The 23,483-nt window shown below is 42.4% G+C and overlaps 1 protein-coding gene across 1 annotated transcript in view; it reads right to left on the reverse strand.

Annotated features, from left to right (window-relative positions):
* Positions 1 to 469: 469 nt before the first annotated feature.
* HDHD2 (haloacid dehalogenase like hydrolase domain containing 2) overlaps positions 470 to 23,483 on the reverse strand; it is a 24,473-nt gene continuing 1,459 nt past the window's right edge. The window contains exons 2-7 of the mRNA XM_026649309.1: positions 20,646 to 20,747; positions 16,790 to 16,998; positions 11,786 to 11,870; positions 5,520 to 5,736; positions 2,779 to 2,842; positions 470 to 1,741 (exon numbers count right to left, since the gene is read on the reverse strand). Coding sequence (XP_026505094.1) covers positions 1,638 to 1,741; positions 2,779 to 2,842; positions 5,520 to 5,736; positions 11,786 to 11,870; positions 16,790 to 16,998; positions 20,646 to 20,746 — 780 coding nt within the window. The 5' untranslated portion in view covers position 20,747 and the 3' untranslated portion in view covers positions 470 to 1,637. The remainder of the gene's footprint in view (positions 1,742 to 2,778; positions 2,843 to 5,519; positions 5,737 to 11,785; positions 11,871 to 16,789; positions 16,999 to 20,645; positions 20,748 to 23,483) is intronic.

Genomic DNA, 23,483 nt, shown 5'->3' on the forward strand with positions numbered 1-23,483 from the left:
CAGAGGTATTGGAGCATAAGCTTTTGTGGGTGAATACCCACTTCGTCAGACGCATGTGACATGCATCAGACGAAGTGGGTATTCACCCACAAAAGCTTATGCTCCAATACCTCTGTTAGTCTTAGAGGTGCCACAGGACTCTCTCTTGCTTTTTACAGATCCAGACTAACACAGCTACCCCTCTTATACTTGTATAGCAGTAGCACCCAGGATCCCATTGTGCTGGGCCTTGCCAAACACAGATCAAACAGACAGCCTCACAGCCAAAGAGCTTCCATTATTTCTTGCATGCCCAATACGCAGCTTGCACAGCCCACACATACATTCATGCTTCCCTTTCTGTCATTTGCAGAAATTCGCTCCAGGTGAAATGTAAACCACCCAGAGAGATTATAGATAAACCTTCTTTCCTTTAGATAGCGCCTGCTACATATTCATTATATTTTTTCTTAACAAGAAGCAGTGTGGCTTATTAACACAAAACTATATTTTCAATAAAGTGAGTACTACAATGATGTACAATTACAGTCTAATAACGTAACACTCAGGAGCACTGTAAAACAACTGGAAAGGACTTTGATTATTACAGCTTGCAAACGGCCCAGGAAAGCTATTGACCATCATTACAAAGTTAGGTCATTTTGGTGGATTTAACACAGGCAGGAAGAACAATGCATGCTACAGAATGAGATTTCATTTTACAGCTGTATTAACCAAGTGCTTAAAAGCTTGAATCAGTCCCATGGGTTTTGAAGGATTTTTCTCATAGCATTAGAAAGAGAAGAAAAAAAAATGAAATCTTGCAATTGTAGAGTTAATAGGACCCTGCTGAAGTCTAACTTCAAAAATTCATGGCCTATAAAGCCATTAAGGACCAGATTTTTGTTTCTGCACCATTCCTGTTAATAACAGCATCTAATTAAAACATCTGTAAAATACTGATTGTTTGAATTTTACATAAAACTTGAAAAAACAATTGTTACCTGTTTGAATAGAGGGAGAGAAATCAGCAGTGACTGGTATTAGTAATGGTAATATCGTAAATTGTAAAATATTCCTAATGTGTACCATCTCTACATTTAAATTAGTCAGATTACAGCAGAGAGAAGCCACATGGTAACTAAAACAAACATACAAGAACCAACAAAGCTATCATCATTTAGGCTAAAAATGGCTGTTATGCTTTGTTGATGTTTATTATCTTGGCACATTTCTCATAGGTTTTATAGTTTAACTAACTTAGCACATTTCAGATGGGCTTTTTAAACAGTTACTTCCTGAACAGTCAAAGACAAAGACTCTATGTGAATTTCCCTCCTTTCCCTACACGATACAAGAAAGCAAATTGTTTCATCTGGTGGTTGATTTCCCTCCACCTGCCATCTGACCTGATGAACACTTGGGAGACCTACTTTTCCACTCTCTGTGTTCCATCTTGAGGGAAGTAAGAGAGTTTACCAATGATTTGCCACTGGGTTGCACATCCTTATCATTTCCTTTCAGTGCTCTGCAGTGAGACATGTTCATTGCCTGATTGCAGGTGTGATACACACACTGTGCTCTGAGTTTTATTCTGTGAGGCGGAAGGGAGGCAACAATGTCAAAACAGCCAAGTTTCTCCAAACTAAATGCTTCTCTCATAGCAGATGGTGTAGGATATGGTCTACTGCTTGTGGGAAGCTCTCACAGATGAGGTAAGGAGCGGGATTAATTTTGTCTTCATCCGCTGCTCGATATTTACCTGAAATAAAAGAACAAAAAAAGTGCTTTTTTTAAAAGCTGCTTTAGCTGCCCTGCCAGCCTGAAGTCTTCCCTGGAGCTAGGAGAGTGTAGAGGAGCGGACTCACCTCTGCGGCACCTCCTGCTGGTGACTTCTGGGAATTAGCTCTTCCAGCATCCTGGAGCGCCCTCTGCAGGCCGGTGATCCGCCTGTCCTGTGGCCCCCGTGTCCCTCGTATCTGGGGTGTTGCCCCCTGGCAGTACCCCGCAGTACTAGGGCCTCCCCTTCCCAGGGAACCCCCACCCACTATCCCTACCTCACCTCAGAATAAGGCCACTGCCAGTCACCAACTAGCCCCCGCTCCCTGGGGTAGACTGCAGTATAGGCCACTCATCACAGGCAAGGAGGGTTTGGACCTGCTGCCTTGGCCTAGCCCTGGGCTGCCCTCTGCAACTCCCAGTATCCCTTGGCCTTCTACTAGGCCGCAGCCTGGGGCTTTCCAGGCTGGAACTCCTCAGCCTTTCCCCAGCCCTGCTCCACTCAGGTACTCTGTCTCGAGCTTGCTGCAGCCAGGCCCTTCTCCCTCTGAAGGCAGAGAGAGACCCTTTGGCCTCTGGCTTCCAGCCTTTTTATACAGGCCAGCTGTGGCCTGATTGGGGCGTGGCCCAGCTGCGGCTGCTTCCCCAATCAGCCCAGCTTTTAGAGCCGCAGCCCTCCTCCCTGGCTGTTTTAAGCCCTTCAGGGCAGGAGCTGGGGACCACCCTGCTACAGAGAGATTTTGTCCAATGCTCCAATCACTTGTACTTCACAAACAACAAGGCACTGTAAAAGGGGTACCCACTTGGCATTCTTCTTGACCTAATGCATCACCGATGGTCTTCACAGAAGTAGGCTGAGATTCATTTAAGACTCAGTTGAGATCCCCCCAGGGACGGTTTGACCAAAACCCAGACCCAGTTTTGCATTTGTTCAGATACGTGCTGGAGTTGTTGTTCCAATATGGCTCTATTGCAGTGAAAAAATATATCACAAGATATCAAAATCCATGCAGTACTTACCAGTCTTCACTAAAATACCTAGCATGCCAGCATTCTGGGCTCCACCCACATCATCCCTGCAATCCTGGCAGACAGAAGAGGAAACAAGGTTAATCTAGAGTTACAGAAACAATTTGTTTATGGGCATTCTGTGGTGTTCACTACCACGTGACGACCCAGTCTAATCAAAACAATAATAGGCCATATCCTGAAATTAGCACTTAAGTAACTTCAGTGAGAATTTTGCCCATGTGGGAGATTTGCTTGAGACAGAACTGCAAGATTTAAGCTAAAACTAATATGGTTTAAATACTCTAAACATTAAGGACCAGCTTTTAAAAGTACTTATGTGCCTAAAGATGCAGAGCGTTGCCCAGTGGGGTTTTCAGAAACACCAAGATCAGTGGGAGTTAGGCATTTTCGGAAGTCCCACTAGATGCTTGTGTGCCATCTGCATCTTCAGGTGCACTCAAAACTCAGGAAATAACAGAATTCAGGCTGCCTGAGTGCTTGACTTTGCAACGTTAATACTGTTCTTTTAATGTACTTAGGTTTTTAAAAAAAAAAAGAAACTGAAATAACTGGGGTTCCGTTCAGGCTCTGGAAGGGAGTCTGCTCCAGTGGGCAGAGATCCTTCTGCCAGTTTCTCCCAGCCTTGACCCCTTCTGCTCTGTCCATTCCAGTCTGTCCTTGGCTAAGTCCTGCCACTTTCCCATGCCTGCTTCCTTCTCCCACTCTGCACTCAGGCTTCTTGTCCCAGTTCCATCCCTAGTTTCTTTACCCAGTCAGTCCCAGTTTCTCCCCACACCTGCATCTCATCTGACTCCTTGTCCTAATCCACTTCTTTCCCTGCCTTGTGGTCTGGCTTTAGTCCCCTCTATATTCAAATCATATGGCTTCCTCCTCCATGCAGCCTTGGCGCCATCAGCAAATCATTGAAAGCAAAGGAGAAACAGGCTCATTACTCTCAGTTCTGCTGCCTTAGCCCACCCAGGCCCAGAGTAGCTGGAGCAGCCATTACAGGGAAGCCCTGGCTTCAGTCACGCTGCGGGGATGGCACATGAAAAATCTGGTCAGTGCTAGCAGCTGTGAAAGGCTTGAGCATCCTCAGTGCGGTCAGAATCTTAATTATAACTGTCCCCCAAATTTTGGCAGATTTGTACAGACCCAGCAAAAGGCACATACTCGACTCAGAGGCCACCCATCTGCCAAATTTCAAGTTCCTGCTCCAAAGGATGGGGTGCTAGCACAGTTCAAAGAAAATGTCACCAGAATTTTTAACTTGGGGGGAAAACAATGTATTTTTCCCTTGTCATTCTCAGAAACAGCTGAACCGTTTTAGCTGAAATTTCCCCCCCAAAAATCAGCCTGAGGCAACACCCAGCATGGAAAATTCCAGCCCAATCTTGGCAAAGTTCTAAGCAATTGAAAACTGGGTCTTTTAATGGGAAGTGTTGGACAACCTTAACAGGTGGTGCTACCAGCCTTGCCTATAATATAATGCAAGATGAAAGCCATTCTGAAACATTAATCAAGTACTCTGAATTAACATCTGTTACAATGTAAAGGTCTGATCCTGCAGAAGGATCCATTATGCACAGACCCTTATTCCTGCAATGAGACCCTGCTGAACTCAATGGCATCCTGGGCTGGAGGTAGAGTTCCCATGGGCAGTGATTTTCAGGATCAGGCCCCAGTTTTCTCCTGACAATATGCAATGTTTGGTTACTACAGCTCTAACAACTCTTAAGGTAATTACTTTTTTAAATGTGGAATATTTCAACCTCACCTTCAGTAGAGTATTCAGGAGCCAAACATTCAAGAGTCATGGTCTTTAAAGGGATTCCACTCCAATCTGGCCCAAGTGTATATTTTGTAAGAACAAGCTTTTGGAGTTTAAAAATTTGTTAGTGTAATTTCGTGATCTTAGTAACAGAGCTGAGGAAACTTGTTCCCTCACAATAAGCAAGTAAGTTGGCAGTGTCCCTTTAAAGAGCTACTATTTTCCTTGTTTTGGGTGTATATATATATATATATATATATATTTTAAATTAGTTATGAGATAGGTGCAGGATCATGGAAATGCTTATTTGGAGCTGGCAATCTGTGGCATAGCTGTACAGGGAAGAATGGTCCTGTAGTTAAGGCATTGAGCTGGAACTCAGGAGGGGTGATTTCTATTCCTGGCTACAGACTTGTGTGAGCTTGGGCAAGATCAGTGAGGTTATGGAATTGACTAAATGGGTTTTGGATTAGGCCCTAAGTGTTTCTGTGTCTCAGTTCCCTCATCTCTAAAATGGGGTTGACAATGGGGGGATCTGATAGGTCTTCAGATATGTTAAGTGTTGTTATAAAGAGGATGGTGATCAGTTGTTCTCCATGTCCACTGAAGACAGGACAAGAAATAATGGGCAGCAAGGGAGATTTAGGTTAGATATTAGGAAAAACTTTTAAGGGTAGTTAAGTTCTGGACTAGGTTTACACGGAGTTTGTGGAATCTGCATCATTGGAGATTTTTAAGAACATGTTGGACAAACACCTGTCAGGGATGGTCTAGGTTTAGTTGGTCCTGCCTCAGCACAGGGTGATGAACTTGATGACTTTTTGAGGTCCTTTCCAACCCTACATTTCTATGATTCCAACATTTCCCTATCTCACAAGGATGCTGGAAGGATATACTCTTCAAAGTGCTCAGATACCATAGACATGGGGGCCACCTAGGTAGGTAGATGATAATGCGCTTACTCAGCCGTTACACTTACATCGCCAATCATAACCGTCTCCTCCGGCTTGCAGCCAGTCCCCGATAAGGCTTCTAAAAAGAAGGTTGTCTCTGGTTTCCCCACCACTGTTGCTTTGGTGTCTGTAGCATATTCCAGTCCAGTTACGAAAGGTCCAGGGCCCAGAGCTAAGCCATCTTTCCTCTTATAATATCTAGCTTTGTGTATAGCTATAAGAGGGGCACCATCCAGGATCAACCTAGAGAGCCAAGGGAAGAGGGGAAAAAAAACATGTTTTGCCTTGGATTCACAGATATGTGCTACTATGGGCCTGATCCTGCTTCCAGTGATGTAAATGCCAAAAACTCCCACTAGCTTGAATAGAAACAGGGTCAAGCCCCAAACTGTAGCAGGGTTTAGAATTAAACTAGTGTTTTACTGAGCGAGTTACATAAATAAAGTTACTTCCCTCCTCCTTCCAGTCATCAGAAGCAGCTAATAAAAAAAACCTAATGAAGCCACTGTCTTAAAAGGACTGCAAGAGCCAGAGAAGATTTTTTCAAAAGATAGGTATATTTCTATTCACTCGGTGATGGAATTAATTCCTTTATCTAACAGAACCTCAAAGTCACTTTCCCTTGTCTATGGCTGAAGTACGAACTCATTTGATTTATCCTTGTAAATATTTTATTAGATATTAACTGTAGATAGTGCTGGTGATTTTGATGGATGCACACATTTAATTTCCTGCTAATCTTCCAAGGCCTTCGCTGGGTGGATTAATATTTCAGTGCTTCCAAAATTACTCTGCATAGGAATTCTGCAATACTGATTACTCAGCAGAGCAAATCTTGGTACTGCCTGTTCCATCTTCCAACCACCCACAACGTCTGCACAGTTCAACTCCCACATTCCAATTCCAGCATGCCCAAGTTCTGATGGGGGCTAGGATGAACTCCAGGCAGAAAACATCCAAAATGGAATTAAGAAAACAAAAGGCATGCACTAGTTACAAGGAAAGATCAGCATGTCCACAGGCCTACACATCACACACACACATACATACACCAGTGAACACTCCAGTAGCTGTTGGATTCTTGGCATGGCTGCTGCTATCAGAAGTTACATTTGAGGAACAAAGTTGTATACAGTCTCCTTGTTATAGGGAGAGAAAAATTCAGAATGGAGGATTAGTCAAAATGTCTGATCAACACATACTTAACACCTCTGATTAGAATAACGGGAGACTAATGCGTGGAAATCCTTCCACTGAAGCTCTCAGCTGTCCACAGCTGCTGGGGGCTACAGAAAGTGGATCTAGAAATGTTTTGAGAGAGTAGGAGCTATTTCTTCCCCCCACAAATTTAGACTGTTCTCACATTTCTTTAGCCCCATTATTATTATTCCGATTCTCCAGCAATGCATGCTGTAGAGGTCAGTAAAAAATTTAAAACTCTACCTGGGGTTTCTGCAAGCAAGAATGAAATGAGTTTTTCATTCTTCCTGCCAAAACAACCGGCGTGCTAAGAAGCCTAGAAGAAAGCTGCCACTAGCACAGCAGCGTCTGGAAAGATCCAGACAAACATGAATGGAACAGTATTTTGAATACTACTGTTTACTACAACAATCATCATAATCTCACTGTTACCTTGTGCTCCACCACATGCTTTTTGTATCCACCTGTTGTCTCGTACGTGTAAGCTCCCTGGAGCAGGGACCATCTGTCTGTTTTATGTGTGTGTACAATGCCTACCACAACGGGACCCCGATGGGGAGCTCTAGGAATCAGTGCAACACAAAATAATAATAAATTAAACATGAATGTTTGTAATTTGGGGCATCAGCAGTTAAGAGGGTTTCCTTAAACTAATACTGGGTGTGACTGTGAGTGTCCTAGGAGTTAAGGGACCTCCACCCCTCTCACAGTCAGGTTCTTTGTTTACATTTTGCCATCACCTATATTATAGTTCTTCTCTACAGTGGACACAGCAGCTCCATAAACACTGAAAGCATAATCAGTAACACTGGAAAGTCTGCTTAAATGCTTAGCTGAAGGAAGGGTCCGGGTACTACCAAGCAGTGCTCAGCTGTTACAATCCTCTCACCAGTTTTAGTTTCACTGCAATAAAAGCCCTCTAGCTTGTATCTATAAAAGCTGAGGTAATGATCGTTGAGTGCTTCCCGTTTGATTGGGCAGCAAATTCTTCACATACCGCAGCCAATTCTAAGTCTTTATCACAATGGGTAGAAATGTAACCAGTACAGTGGAAAACACAACCACGAAGTAGTACAGCTCAGGAATCAATAGGGGCCCTTTGACAGTTTCCTTGGACTGGGAAAGGAGGACTTTTTCTCCTTTTAGTCCCACTTATCTTGCATAGAAGCCTTCCAGAAAAATCCAGTGCGCAGAGCAACCTCCTATTGACCCTTCACATTCTTTCAACGCTAATCTCTGTCTGGCACTCTGCTGTAACTCAACCCAAAGAACTGGATCTGTCTAGATCAGGGTGAATAAATATAAATGATTTTTTAAATTTAAAATTGGATTTTTTATTTAAATACAATTTAAAATTAAATACAGGGTTATTTAAAATAAAGATTTGAAATTAAATTTAAAATTGTTGACCTGTTAAGTCGTAAACTTATTATAATCAATTAAAATCATTTAAATTAAATACAAAATATAATAGAAGCAGTACGTTTGCTGCCACGTTTTAAAGTAAGTTCTACTAGTTCAGTAGTTTGGGTCACTGGCTAGGCACCTAGAACCAGTCTGTTGAAGTGCTAAACCAACTTTTGCCAGCAGTTCCAATCTTTTCCTCATTTCAGTTTATTCAACTAGTTCGGTTCAATGACTAGATCATTCAAAGTGAGGGAAAAAAACAACTAAAACTTGTTTTCCTTTTCCAGTCTATGAATAAAAACTAGGTTTGAGAGGAGGAGATCTACTAATTTTAAATCTGGAAGGACATGGTGACCAGAAACAAATCAATTCACTAATGACAGATCATTCTTCCTTGCTTTAATAAATCAGTTTGTTTTAAATGCAAAACATATTTTGATAAGAAAAAATGTTTATCAAAAAGTTTATGTATCCAGCACATCTGAAGTGGCTTTATTTAATAAAATGTAAATGTTGTTTTTGTGCATTTTAAATTGAATTTGAGTTTCCACACAGAGCTTGACACAAGTCACAAGTAAAAAAAAGTAATAATCTAGTAAATAAGAAATGCACCATTCACCATTTTCTAACATAATAAAAATGTAAAAATTAAGAATCTGAATAAATTTACATTAAGCTATGTAATTGCTTAAAAATGTGTATCCTCCTGGTTAGCAAAAAAAAAAAAAAAAGGCCCCAAATTCAGTGTAAAGGTTTTAATGGTTACCTATCAGTGAAAAACAAACCTTTCTTTAGGAAAATAACTAAAAAGTACAAATGAAAAACACAATTCAAATCGATGATTTAAATCAAGGTTTTCTGCTTGCTGATTTAAATCATGATTAAAATTGGTGATTTAAATCGCTTTGACTCAAATCAGTCCATCCTGGTCTAGGTTAGGAAATTTGCTTCTTCGAGCAAGTCTCTCTCTTCATATGCATTTGCAAAGTGCCACAGGCACCTGCAGTATTATAAAAACGATAACATTTCATTCCATTTCATTAGTACAAGAAAAAAAACAAAAATCACTTACACTGAATCAATTTAATCCAAAACAGATTCAACAAGAACAAAGCACCCATCACTGGTCTGCTCATCATGGGTAAAAATTGCCTGCTACTTCCTCAGATATGCATCACTGAAACCTGACATGAAGCTTGTTTGGGGCAGAAACTCAACTGAAGATCCACAGTTTTAACCCATGTTTAAACTGCATAAATCCATATCTACCTATTTATTTTGGAGTTCTAGCCACTGGCACATGGGTAGACATAGTCATTATTAGGAAGCACATGGCGAATGAGACACCCTTAACAATATGTACAATTAGCTTTTCCTAGGTTTTCAGATGTATTCACCGGACCATGTGTTTCAGACATGGATCTGCAAACCTCTGCTACAGCCAGATCTGCACACAGTGGGAGCACACAATTGGGATATGGAAGAATTTAATATTGCAGAAGCACAAAGATACTTACATTCAATAGTTAGGTGGAAGAATCTCACCCTATAGCAGAGGTTCTCAAACTGTGGGGGCACGCCCCAGAATGTATTCGGGGTGGGGGGTGGGGGGATGTGAGAAACTTTAGGGGAAAAAAAAAAATCTTACTGCACACATTTTACCCACAGTAACAAATAACTAGCAAAGCCGATTCCTCCAGACATATCAGGTCATCAGATAGTGCTATGCATTTGACTCTAGATGGCACTGCGCATTTTGACGGATTTCTGTTAAGCCTGCATAACATTATACAAAGTTGTTGCTGTCTGCACGTTAATCCGTTTGCTATGATGCGGTGTGCACATTTCATGGTAAGCATCAACCACAATCACAGTTTTGCTTTTGCTCTTTTTACAATGGATCATTGGCTCATTTGTGCAACAGCAAACAAAGGCTACTCAAATGATGGAATTGCTCTGCTCCAAAAAACAGGTGAATCCCATTAGACTAGTAACAACAGTGTGATGCAAGTAAGCAGTATCTCACTTAAAATCTACATTACTATATATTTAAATGGCTCTGTTTGAATCAATGCCTTACTGTTTTTAATATTCAGTGAGAGTTGCATGTTGATTTTTTTTACTGGTATATGTACTTGTATGATGGGAGAGGGGGACAAACTACTACAGACACAAAGAAGGGGAGGCCTGATCAAATATGTTTGAGAACCACTGCCCTATAGGATTCTTCTAGAATCTAGATGGTACTTCAGAACCACATGTATTAAAAAAAAAAGTATTTACAAGTTCAATACACAAGTTTTGGTGTATAGAGAATGCAATATCTAGCCCAACCTACCTTGCATCTCACCTCCTGGGTTATGTGGTCCTCAGTATGTTGTTATAAGCACTGTGAATCCCAAACTCTCATTAAGAGAAGGCACTCAGATACTATGCTGATGGGTGGCAGTATCAAGCCAGAAGAGAGAGAATGAAACCATTATTTAACACAGGTTTCAGAGTAGCAGCCGTGTTAGTCTGTATCAGCAAAAAGAACAGGAGTACTTGTGGCACCTTAGAGACTAACAAATTTATTTGAGCATAAGCTTTCGTGGGCTAAAACCCACTTTATCTCATCGGACCAACAATAAGTCCAAGTTAAACGGATCCTAAGCCTCAAAACTAGTAGAAGAGCAGTGTGTGGCTGAATACATTGCACAAGGGTAGGTAAAATGGCACTGCACAAGCCACTGAAAAACAGGCACAAATGCAGTCACTTGTTTTAACCATGTTATCATTTCAGCAATCTAGAGACAAAATAGACTAAATACTGTTTCTCAATGGAGCACAAGAACAACCAGACTGGATCAGACACAAGGACCCAGCTTTTCCAGTATTCTGTCTTCAACTGTGGCTAGCAGCAGATGTTTCAGAGGCAGATGCAAATGCAAGAAATCCCACATTAGGCAGATGCAAGAGGGCTGGGGGGGGGGGGGGGAGAGAATCTGCCCCCCACATTAGGTCTCCCAATCCCTAACAATTAGAGGTTGTTTTAAATCCTGAATCTCGAGATTCCAAAATGTATTAATTCTGGACATTCTTATAACAAATGTCCAATCCCTTTTGGAATCTTGCTCACTTCTTGTCCGCTACAACATCCCGCGGCAATAGTTCTACAGTTTAATTACAGGTTGTGAAACCCATTTAATTTCATGTTAAACCACCGCAAGATAAATATGCAGTGAAGCCTCCAGATCCAGCAAGCCTGAGGGCTGTCCCTCAGCATTACACCTATGGCATCGGAAAAAGACACTTGGAGCCTCACCTAGGTAACCAAGTGTTCTTGCTACTGTTACCTCTCATTCCCCTTCCTGCCTATTCTCACACTGGTTGTGTCTAGTTGTAAATTAGATTGTAACCTCTTCAGGGCAGGGACAGTGTCTCTTATATGTTTGTACAGACCCAAGCACTAATCAGATCCTGACTAGGGTCTTGTGTGCTACTACAATACAAATAATACATAATACTTTAAACCTCTGGTTATCTGAAGACGGGAGTGGAAGACAGGGGTGGATCACTCCATAACTGCCCCGTTCTGTACACTCCTCCTGACGCTCTGGTACAGGCCACTGTCGGAGACAGGATACTGTGCAAGATGGACCACGGTCTGAGCCAGTAAGGTAGCTCTTATCTTCTCACGACTTACCGAAATGCTTTATTCATCATCTGATAGTTAAAGTGCTCAGGAGCTAGTCCTACCACCACGGCATTGGGATCATTTGTAGGTATCCCTGGAAAATTAAAATCAAAACACAACCCCTCAGATTTACTTATTCTAAAAAACATTTGTAAACAACAATTTTTGTCTTATGACCAGTGAGCGAATTAGTTTATACCTAACAATATACGTTCAGCCTTCCATGTGGCTAAATGCCTCCCTGGACCTCTGATACAAAGTTAGAATAGAAGGGCTTCATGCAGGGCAGCTAAGAAGAATTGGCAGGGGGAAATGGAATCATTGCCTACAACCCGCATAGCTTGTGGAGAGGCTGCTCAGACATGCCACTTCTACAGCCCAGGGCTCTGTTAGCAGACAAGATCCACAGAGGCTCCCTAAATAGGGGAATCAGAAACTTCTGGATCCATATGGTGACTGTCTCCAGTGCAACCCCAACTTCCTTCCCTCCAAGCTGCTCCAGAGAGATTTATCACAGCATGCCTGCAGGGAATAGGCAGTCCTAGCATGCAGCTACTTCTCAGCTTATCCCTTCACCCAGCAGCACAGCAGTAGTTCCACTGTGCCAGGACTTCTAGAAGCTGAGGGAGGACGGATCATCTGGCCCACACTTAATCTAAATATGGCAGAAGCCATTAAATAAAGAGTCAACATTGACCAGTTACCATTCTAAGTATAAGGGAAAACTACAGCATCTCAGGAAGCAGTCCTTTGTAGAACCTGTAGGGACACATGCGGACATTTTAATGGTGACCACTATGAATAAAAGGTAAAAGGACTGCACTGTTCCCAGTGCTCTGTAGAAGAAGAGGAGTTAAAAAATGAATGGCTTCTCTCTTCCTGCACAAATGCACAAACTAGGAAATCTGAACAGGAAATTATAACCCTCTGAAACATGGAGCAGTTCTAACTTCCATGATCCTTGCTGATTACAATCCACAAGGACCACTGTGAGGAGGAAAGTAGGCAATCAGATCAATAGCAACTGATGGAAGAGGGTCTCAAGATCCCAGAGGCAGATAAGATTGGATTCATTAGTTGATAACACTTGGGGTTAACACTTGGGGTTAACACTTTCCTGTCGAACATGGAGGCAAGTATTAATTTTTGGTTTTCAGAAGAAGTGTTATCTTCTTTGGTTTAACACACTGATGTCCTTTCATTTTAAAAGTAGACTGTGAGTACAGTTAGCCATTGGACAACAGAAGTCAGCATTTCCTGATAAAAGACACTTTTAGTTCTGTCCTCAGATCCAGAAGTACATGCACATAAAAGGGATTAATTTATGTCTTTCAGCACTGACAACAGATAAAGGGGTTGATGTGTCAGGAATCTGCTGTTCTCCACAACGCATGCAACTCCAGATCAGTAATTGTGATGACAGATCCACCCAACCACATATATTGAAAGATTTAGCTAGTGTAGGGACAGAGTATACAAATTCTTCACTTTTATCACCATCTTCTGAAATAGAAATCTCTGAATGCTTAATTTACACGGTTAGTTTCCAGGTGCTTTGCATGTTAATTAGACTGGGATAGTGAATTTCAGCGAGTGTTTTGCTCTCCTCTGGTTATGGAAAGTTCTGCTTGGGGTGAGATTTCTTTTTGGCAGGCATGGTTGTAAATGTCATTCTGGTTATGATGGAAAAGCTCTATCCAGAGAGGAAGGCCTTGCAGCAGGACCTTAAGGCCATCACACTTTGGATTAGTCTCTTCTACAAGTTCGTTACACAACCAGGTGCCCTTGAGAATACCTTATCTCCAGTTCTCACATGCTTTGTCCTGCACTGTTCTAGAGGAGCACAACTTTTTTGTCAGTTTTCAGATGGTGATGTCACCTCTAACGTAGCTAGGACGTGGCCCACTAATACCGTTGCAGAACAGGATCAAGTCATAGAACCAGCAGTGGAAGCAGAGTTGGAGCCAGTGTTGGGACAGGAGCACAAGGGTGAGGCAGGCAGCAGCATCATGCACATGCTGGCGTTTTTGCACTGCTACCCTTGCTGGAATAACTCGCACTTCTGTGCCTCAACAGGCCTGAAGTCAAACAGATTACCTGTGTCTCATACTGCACATCTCTCAGCTAACCCAGAGAGCCAAATACAGAATGTAGCACTCAGAGACACCCTGTAGATATAAGACACTCTCTGAAATCATCTGGGTCCATTAACTAAAGAATGGATTACATTCATCCATCTGAGACCAATCTTATATGGGGAAAATTATCCAAGAACAATCCAACAGCAGTTACTAACAGAAATTTAAAACATTCTCCATTTTATTTAACTGTTTCAGGAATGCTACTGAGAGTACGTATGAGAGACTCTGCATATGGAAAAGACCCCAAAATACCCAATGCAGTCCATGTTGAGTCTAATCAATGCACAGACATGGCACTGATTTAACTAAACTGATTTAGAAACAAACTGCAGATCCTGGCCTAGATAAGGGTTGTTGAGAGCATGGATACAGAAGCTATCCCCAGCAATAGGGATCTGATTTAAAAAACAGAAAGAATAGATTATAGTTTCACTGCCCATAGCCCATTGAGACTTTTTTGAAGAATACTGAATAGAATGTTGGACGAAATTAAAAAGAAAATTCCCAGCTCCTAGCATGAAAGGATAAGAACCTACTGAAATCATAAACCTGTTAGGACTTAAATTTTTGGCATATGTGTTTGGAGGGGGGCGGGAGAGGGAACAATACCAAATGATCCACAACTTTGTCACCCTTTGAGTTAAAATTAAGGGATATTAACATTCTGATTGTTTGCAAATCTGGTTAATTTAGAATCTGGATATTTTAATTTTTCTCAATATAAAGACAATGGTAATACAATAAATGTTTATTAATTCATGATAAATGACAGTAAAATGCCTTAGGTTTTTACATTTGATAATCACAAAACTGATATGTGATAATATCAAATCCACTGCAGTAGCTTTCTGGTTGAGTCTATACTGAAAATTTTCAGCAGTTCTTCCCACCACTTCCCACCCAAATTTTTTTTATTAAAGCTAATGTTAAAAAAAATATGTAATACATAGGTTGAGAGAAGAGTGTCTGTACATCTGGATATAGTGCTTAGATTATCCACAAATACAGAGTTTGTTTTTAAAAGTCATATGATACATAGAGTACATAATCAGAAATAACCCAAATTTAGATGAATAAATTTAAGAATACAGTTTAGATATTAGCATCCAAGTATTCTACTCTGTTGTCTACCCTTGCTCAAAGTAGGGCCAGATACAGTGGTAAAAAAATGCACTGCACCAGTGTCAGACCAAGAACTGGGAGAACTGCTATCAGTGTTCTCAGTATAGACGAGGTTCCTATAAAATCTTACAAGAAAACTTCAGTTTCCCTACACTTTGGTACACACATTCTATAAAACGTGTTGACATTTACAGATAGAGTACACCCCAATGATCCGAATTTCAGATCAAATTAGTTTAACTGTCCTCCAAATCTGAAATGCATAGAGGAATGGCATTTTATCAGCTTATCCAAAGGTTTTGGCTGTCCCTTCCCACACACCCCCAAGACACACAGATCAGAGTTTAGCTGTAGATGAACAAAAGAGTGACTTCAGGAGGTTTCTGAAAATTAACTTTCTTTCAAGTAAAGAAACACACACCTACTGATGACTGTACAGCAGTCCTGGTCTCAAGCATTCATCATTGTTGTAGCTTATGGATTGTGATGATTTTGCTAACCTACACGAACAGTCCATTAAGCATGCAGAATATAGCACAGTTCATGGTGCTGAGGTTGAATTAAAATCAGCAAAAAACACATTACAACACTGTAGCTGGGTACCTATAGTAATTCATAAAACCAGCCAGTTTATTCCCCAGAGGTGGGGTCCTCTGAACACTTCTTGGAGCCCTAACGATCCTGCATCCTTATCATAGGCGCTGACTCCGTGAGCATTCCAGGGCTGCAGCATCCACAACCCACCCGCCAATCAGCTGTTCGGCAGGCCCCACCGATCAGCTCCTCCCTCTCCCCCCCAGTGCCTCCCATCCGCCGCCAATCAGCTCTTTGGTGGCAGGCGGGAGGTGCTGGGGGGGAGGGGGAGTAGTGAGGGTGGGAAGAGGCGGAGCGAGGGCGGGACACGCTTGGGGGAAGGGGCGGGAAGAGGTGGGGCATGGGCAGAGCCTCAGGGGAGGGGTGGAGCAGGGGCTAGAAGAGGCAGAACGAGGGTGGGGCCTTGGGGGAAGAGGTGGAGCACCCCCCGGGGAAGCTGTAAATCAGTGCCTGTGATCCTTATTTTCATTTTAATCATACAGGGCCTGTAAGTAGTGTAGAGGTCACACCTGTCCTTTTGGCAGAAGACAGCAGGAAGCAACTGGGGCCAAAGGTCCAATCTTGGTCCTGAATTTGTGCAAAGGAACATTGCAAGCAGTCCTTCACCCTATGTAGGACTTATCATACCACCTCTCCCACTACCACCCTTCATCCCCTACTCTGTTCCCAATCCTTGACAGCTCTGAAACAAAATATCAAGCTAGTCTGCCTCTGGTAGTGGAGGCTGGTAACATCTCAAGGTGAACAGACACAAATGACACATGAAAGTACCATTCAGTCAATTTACAGCATTGGGCAAAGATGGTCATGTATCTGAATCGAGAAGAAATGGGCACTCTGGAGGGGACACAACAGCTGTTAAGGGCTCAGCAACACTACAGGACAGGAAGCAAATCAATGGGATACAATAATCTATAGATGAGTTTAAGTAGGCGGAATGCAATTACCCAAATAGACAGGTGGTCAAAATAACAATGGAATTAATTACTCCTCTGATAAGTGCTAGGGCCCTTTTAATGTCTGAGAATCTCAGCTTCACATCTTAAATGACAGGGATGGGATCTCACCTATTTACATGGGACAGACAATTGTAAAAGTTCCATCAACTAATATAAGGCTCACCAATGCTGCTCTCAGGTTCAGCTGATCACCTTACCTCTGAAATCTTGCAAAGCATTGTCGTCCACCAGCAGCAGGGGCCGGACCTGCTTTTGCTCCAGGAGCTTTCTGGCCGCAGTCAGAGATGTGAAGATCTCATCTTCGGCAATGTCAAATTCCAGTGTCTTCAGCCTCTCCAGAAGGTCTCTCTTGCTCTCTTTGGTTGTGTTGGTCACAAATCTAATGGCAACTGGAGCATTGCGTAATCTAATCCAGGGAAAGCAAAGCTGAGTTGACTAGAGAATTTTGTTACATACAACATACATTTTTAATGCACCTTTCACTCATTTTCTTTCTATTTTAAAGGGACACTCGGTATATAAGCAACCTCTGAAAAGACAATCCCCTTCCCTTGCTGCACCTTAGATTACAGATGCCAAGAAGAACTGTAAACAGCTGATGAACTCCTGACCATTTAGCTTGTTTATTTTTTGTTTTTCAATCAGTTGAGTCAACAATCAGTCTTAAGGCCCATTGTCCAACAAAAGCAGTCAGAGTCCTCAATAGGAAGAGAACTTCTTCCACTGGAGCTAAAGGAGTAATGTGCCAGTAGCAACAGCATTCTCTATGTGGAGCAGCCACTAAAGCAGGAGGTGTCACATGGCCACAGTATTGCATCTGTGACGCTGGCAGACAAGTGGGGCCAGGTGAGGAGGCATGGGATGGGGGGTGAGGGGGGACATGCAACAGACAGCATGGGGCACATGGGGCTGCTGGGGGGATCACAGACTGGGGTTCAGAAGAGCTAGTGGGACTAGGACAGAAACTGAATGGGAGTGGGGGTGTAGGAACATATGGGGATGGGTAAAGGCAGAGTGGCTGAGAGGGTACAGGGACACATGGGGACGGGAGGGGTGCGGAGACACATAGGGATGGGGGAGCAGGGGTGGCTGAGTGAGAGGGCAGGGACACACGGGGATGGAGGGAGAGGGTGGCTGAGTAGGGGTCCAGGGACACATGGGGACAGGGGGAGGGGAAAGGGAGGTGGCTGAGTGGGGGTGCAGGGACACATGGGAACAGGGGCAGATGTGTCTGACTGAATGAGAGAGGCTAAGAGTCAGCCAGGGTCTGCATAAGAGGGGGGCTCTCTGACTCCCTAACATTCCCCCCTCCAAAAAATCCTGCTCCAGACTTCTCCCACCCACACTCAACAACCCTCCAGTCTTCTTCCCAGCAATTACTTCCCTCTTCCTCAGCTCCTCTGTTACGCCTGACTCCCCTACGCCTTTGCACTTCTTTTGAGGGATGCAGGAAATACATTTCTGTGTTGTAGTTTAAATGAATCATTACTCAAAGTTCTGTATGAATATGCCTAGTAAGGAATCTGTTTGTCAAAAAATCATTTCCTGAATCTTTTTTTTTTGGTCTATATTGTTACAGACATACTTGCTGACAGGTATTTTGAAATAAATTACAATATAATCACAGCAGTTTCAATTATTTTGATGTTACTTTGACAAATAAAATATGCAGAATTTTAAAATCTTGTGTGCCGAATTTTTAATTTTATGGTGCAGAATTCCCCCAGGAGTAATAAATAACTCATTTATTTTTCTTAGTTAATACTTCTTTAGTTAGTTTATTATAGGATTGGCTACACGCGTTGCCTTCGGTTTGAGATCTGAGGTATAACTGACCTGGGATAAGTGACTGCTCCTTTGTGACTGGAAGAGACCTAAATATTTTTGGTGTAAGGGACCATCTATCACAAAGGCAGGCCTAGGTGGCTATGGGAACTGTCTGTGACTCCATGACTAGGCTGTTATAGTGCTTCAGGAGTTGGTGAAATCTAAGCTTAGAACTCACAACCAATTTGGGGTTTGTGCCCTGCTTTTTCACTCACTACTCACTTGTTCACAGAATGAGCCACGTGCCAATTGCTACAGCTTCTTTTAGGAAGAGCAATTACCTGGGGATATTTCTTTAAGTCTCCAAGTAAAAAAACTTGGCTGTTCTTTGCAGTGAAAAAGACTGGCCTTCTTTCCAGGGCTGCTATCCCAGGTACAGGCAGGGCATGCACTAGAACAGGGGTAGGCAACCTATGGCACGCGCAATAGTGAGGAGGGTGATTCTTTCCCCTGGATGGCCATCAGTGCAAATCCCTAGTGCAGGGATAGGCAACCTATGGCTTGCGTGCCGAAGGCAGCACACGAGCTGATTTTCAGTGGCACTCACACAGCCCAGGTCCTGGCCACCGGTCTGGGGGGCTCTGCATTTTAATTTAATTTTAAATGAAGCTTCCTAAACATTTTAAAAACCTTATTTACTTTACATACAACAATAGTTTAGTTATATATTATAGACTTATAGAAAGAGACCTTCTGAAAACGTTAAAATGTATTACTGGCACGCGAAACCTTAAATTAGAGTGAATAAATGAAGACTCTGCACACCACTTCTGAAAGGTTGCCGAGCCCTGCACTAGAATATGATTTATAGGAGCAATACACCTTCTTCCCCTCCCACCTCCCCCTTTGTCACACTGACCCAGGCGAGTACAGTACCTGGCTGAGCAAATCCCAGTAGAAACCAGGTGGAGATAGTACAGAAAGTAGGAGAGAAGCAGTGGCTGTGTGGTAAAATAGCTCCCCATCTCCTTATCCCACACGAGCCCCTTCAACACTCTCCCTCTCAGGGATTGAAGATCTGGAGGTGTACACGGAACCTGGGAGGAGCCTAGATGATCTCTATGGCACCTCCCCCCTTCCAATCTATAGGGATTTCCCCATAGAAGATAATACTGACCCCCTTGATATCATCTTCCACAGGTTTTCCCTGAGCACAGGTGCAGCATGGAGCAGTGGCCAACCAGCACGGATGTTGCCACAGGATTTCCAGGGGATTAGTGGTTCTCACTCCCTTTTCATTCTATAGGTTTAGGAGGCAACTGTCTCCACCAGTGTTAGTGGAAAGAAACTCAGGCGTTTCCTGATCCCTATGTGAGTTTTCCCTCCAACTAGTGGTTTAGCACTACAAGTGTCTAATTCGGAAACCACAGTTACATATATAGGCCCTGATCCTGCAAAGACCCATGCTTAACCTTACCCTTTACAAGTAATCCCACTGAAAACAATGGGACTGTTCACAAAGTTATGCATAAAGTTAAGCATATGTGTAAGTCCTGGCAGAATCAGGGCCTTAAATCTTCCCCCTACTCGGGTCACTACTTCTGCATCATTTGAGATGTTATCTCTTAATCAATTTGATCATTTTCTTAACTTTGGTGGTTTCTCCCTATATTTTATAGGATCTGTTTTCCAGGAGGAAGCATTCTCTAGCAGTTAGCAGATGTCAACAAGACCCCTGGGTTGTATTCCTACCTCCAGGTCATTAATGTAGGACAGGTATTTATATCTCACTCATTTGAGTGGTTGGAGATAATGACACTGCCTACCAGGAGTGCTGGGAGGATTAATTAAAATTCTGACATTCTCAAAAAGGGGGGCTATATTATAGAACATTTCCAAAGCATGGTAAATTAATGTGCTCGAAAGTTGGGCTTTTTGCTTCGCAGAAGAAGTTTTAAAAAAAGAGAGATAATAAAATGAAGCAAAAACTAAGCAGAAAGGCCAAATTAAATGTAGGCTCCCCAAAGAATACCCTCTGAGACAAAATCTTCCCCCAGTTACTCTAAATTTATACCACTGTAACTCCACTGGCTTCAGTGAAGTTACGATGGAGTCAGTCCAATGTAACTGAGAGTGGAATAGGGCCACATGTGTATATTTGCTTATGTACATCAGGAGTATGAGGCACAAGCTCCAGGAAAGCCATTCAGCTAATGAGGTATCTGTATAAAAACAGCACTTACATGCATTTTTGTCTTTCAGAGGAACATGGGAGGGATAACTTGCCTTTTAAGAGCTTCCTGTGAGCCCGGCACAGCTGAGTCCTCAATGTGAAGTGTGCCACTGAGATCCACCAAGACTGCTTTCAGCACGCGCCGAGCTGCCATCCTTCATTCCCCAGGGGAAAAAAAATAAATGAAACAAAAAACTGGTTAGGAGACAATGGACGATAAAAATGAGGAACCCTGTTAAGCGTCTCATTTGTGCCAAGCCTGGTATTCCTCAGAACATTACTCATAGTATTGAATGGGCCCCTTTAGATAGAGAAATAAACAGCAGTGTTAAAAAAAATACATAATTGATGGGGTGGTATTTTCTCAAAGACGCTATATATGGAAATCAGGTGCTATTTGTTTTTAAGGGCTTTTATCTGAGTGACTAAAAATTTTCTAAGCAACTAAGACCATAGGGAAGGAGATTTTTAGGTACGATATTGCTGGATGGAGGCCTCAGCTTGCAAATCTTTGCTCGTTTAAGTAGTCTCACTGACTTTAGTGCATTACTCACATGAAAATACATAGTACTCAGCAATTATGTAACACTTTCAACTCTATAGATCTCAAAATGTTTTACAAAAAGGGGTATTATTCCCCTTTTGCAGATGGGGAAACACAGGCACAAACAGGCTAAGGGATTTGCCTAAGGTCAGACAGTGAATCAGTGACTGAGCCAACAATAGAATCCAGATTGCCTAATTCCTAGTCCCAAAGTCTGTCTAGCATGCCAAGCCACAAAGCAAGTGAAGACTGACAGGATTGGGTCCCAAAACAGCTGGCAAAAAACAGGCTTGCAGCATGCCAATCTGGAAGTCAATGAGAGCTGAGGGTACTCAGCACCCAGCAGGGTCAGGACCCTCATTTTGTGAGGCAACAGTCAAACAATCTTACATCAGAACACTTCTGTGCCATACAAACAAGTGCAGAACACTCAGCCTAACATAGAAAACAGCATTCCAGGGGTACATGGAAGGGTGGAGGAACAAGGATTCTGTTTTTCAGGCCCGTCGGCAAGTCACATGTGGCGGCAGAAGAATCATCTGCAGAAACTAGTACTAGTCATTAATATATTCCTAGTTCAGATACCCTTTTGAACTGTGTCTCCTGCTCCTTGAACAACTTTGCTCAGCCAGTTGCCCCCAATTGCCTAATGGCACAGTCTGCCATCTCTAGATTTTAAGCAGTATTTTCTGTTGATCTGTTTTGATCACAGTACATAAGAAAGTTGGCACAGTATTGAACGGTGTGACTGGTACCTGCCTTAGCAGATTTTAAATCTTTTATCAGAACATTTTGATCAATTCCTATGAAGAAACATTTATCTTTAACTGAGATCAAATCAGTCATGAACCTGATGTCTCAGGTACTAGGAAAATTCTACAGATGATTTTATGATCTGCCTAAGTTTTCTTTAATACATACTGGTAGATGGTATCAAGGAAGATTAAGCATATTTTAAAAATAAGTCTGATACTATGAAGGCCAAGGCTGAACTTCTGTGATAAAAAGCTGATAACAAATGATTATATTGGCAGAGCTAGTTAGGGATCTTTGGCAATTTCTTTATAAAAAGGGCATCTGGGGGTAATTCAAGACCTTCTCCAAGGGTCAAATCTTCTGGCCCACATTAAGGCCACTGATGTCCCTGACTGCAATGGAACCAGCATGGCTTCACACTACCTAAATGCCACAGAGTTGTTTTCCATGAGGCCCTTCAACCCTAACACAGGAGGTTTTAAGGGATGAGGGGGGACAGAAAAGTAGATCCGCCAGTCCTGCTTACCTGAATTCACCAGCCAAACCTCACGCCTGCACAGCAAGCATGTAGCGTCCATATGAATAGCTGCAGCAGCTTAGATGGTGACTATGCTGCCGCTCCAAGGCCTGATGGGTGGGAGGGAATACCTTACCCCCCACCTCTGAGCCCCGCTGACTCCTCTGTAAGCAGCCCATTTACTCAGGCTGTGCTCAAAGACCAAGCTTTCCCCATAATTATCATGCTCAAATAAATTTGTTAGTCTCTAAGGTGCCACAAGTACTCCTGTTCTTTTTGCGGATACAGACTAACACGGCTGCTACTCAAACTTGGTTATATACAGAACTCCTTTCAATGTAGCCTAAAAGTGGAGTGATTGAAGAATAAAATTCAAAATCCAGTCAATCCTATCGTACTTTGAAATCCAGGCATCAATGCTCACTTACATATACAGTAAGTGGCTTAATGTAATAGACTGGAGAACGTTAGAGAGAGAGATCCTTCCCTCTCCCTTTTCAGCATCTACCCTGTGAACCTTATTCATGTTCTGCTTCTCTAAAGACAATCTGCTATTTCAGAGACTAGGGGATAAAACATGGTTTCTCCCCTGTTCTCCCATTTAGAACAGTAAAATATGTAATACATGAGTATGTAACTCTATGCCCGTCACAGGATTTGATGGATATTTTAGTGCTCTTGAAGAGCACTGTGCAAAAGACCACCCTTTCCACCTTACATTAGATATAACAAAGCACTGTTCAGCTTCATATGTTAAACACACAGGAAAGCCTAATGATATAAGCATCAAAGAAATAAAACACATATTAAATAAGTAAAATTAAACACAGTTCTGCCACTGCCTCAAAGTTGAGTAGGCCACTCGGCATTACATTGGGTCAATGCTCAGGCATTTCATTCATCAATAAAAATTTCTATGATAAATTCCTATCTGGCCAGCTTCAGTTTTAATACAGCAACCATTCACTGCAGCATACTGTCAATGAGGAACTCAATATATTGTACAGTGTCAGCTACAGTTCTAGGGTGATTCATAACTATCATTTTGGGCTGACCACTCTCCATTATTTGCTA

Source organism: Terrapene carolina, unplaced genomic scaffold (genome assembly GCF_002925995.2).
Source record: "Terrapene carolina triunguis isolate 2854851 unplaced genomic scaffold, T_m_triunguis-2.0 Scaffold69, whole genome shotgun sequence".
Taxonomy (NCBI): Eukaryota; Metazoa; Chordata; order Testudines; family Emydidae; genus Terrapene; species Terrapene triunguis.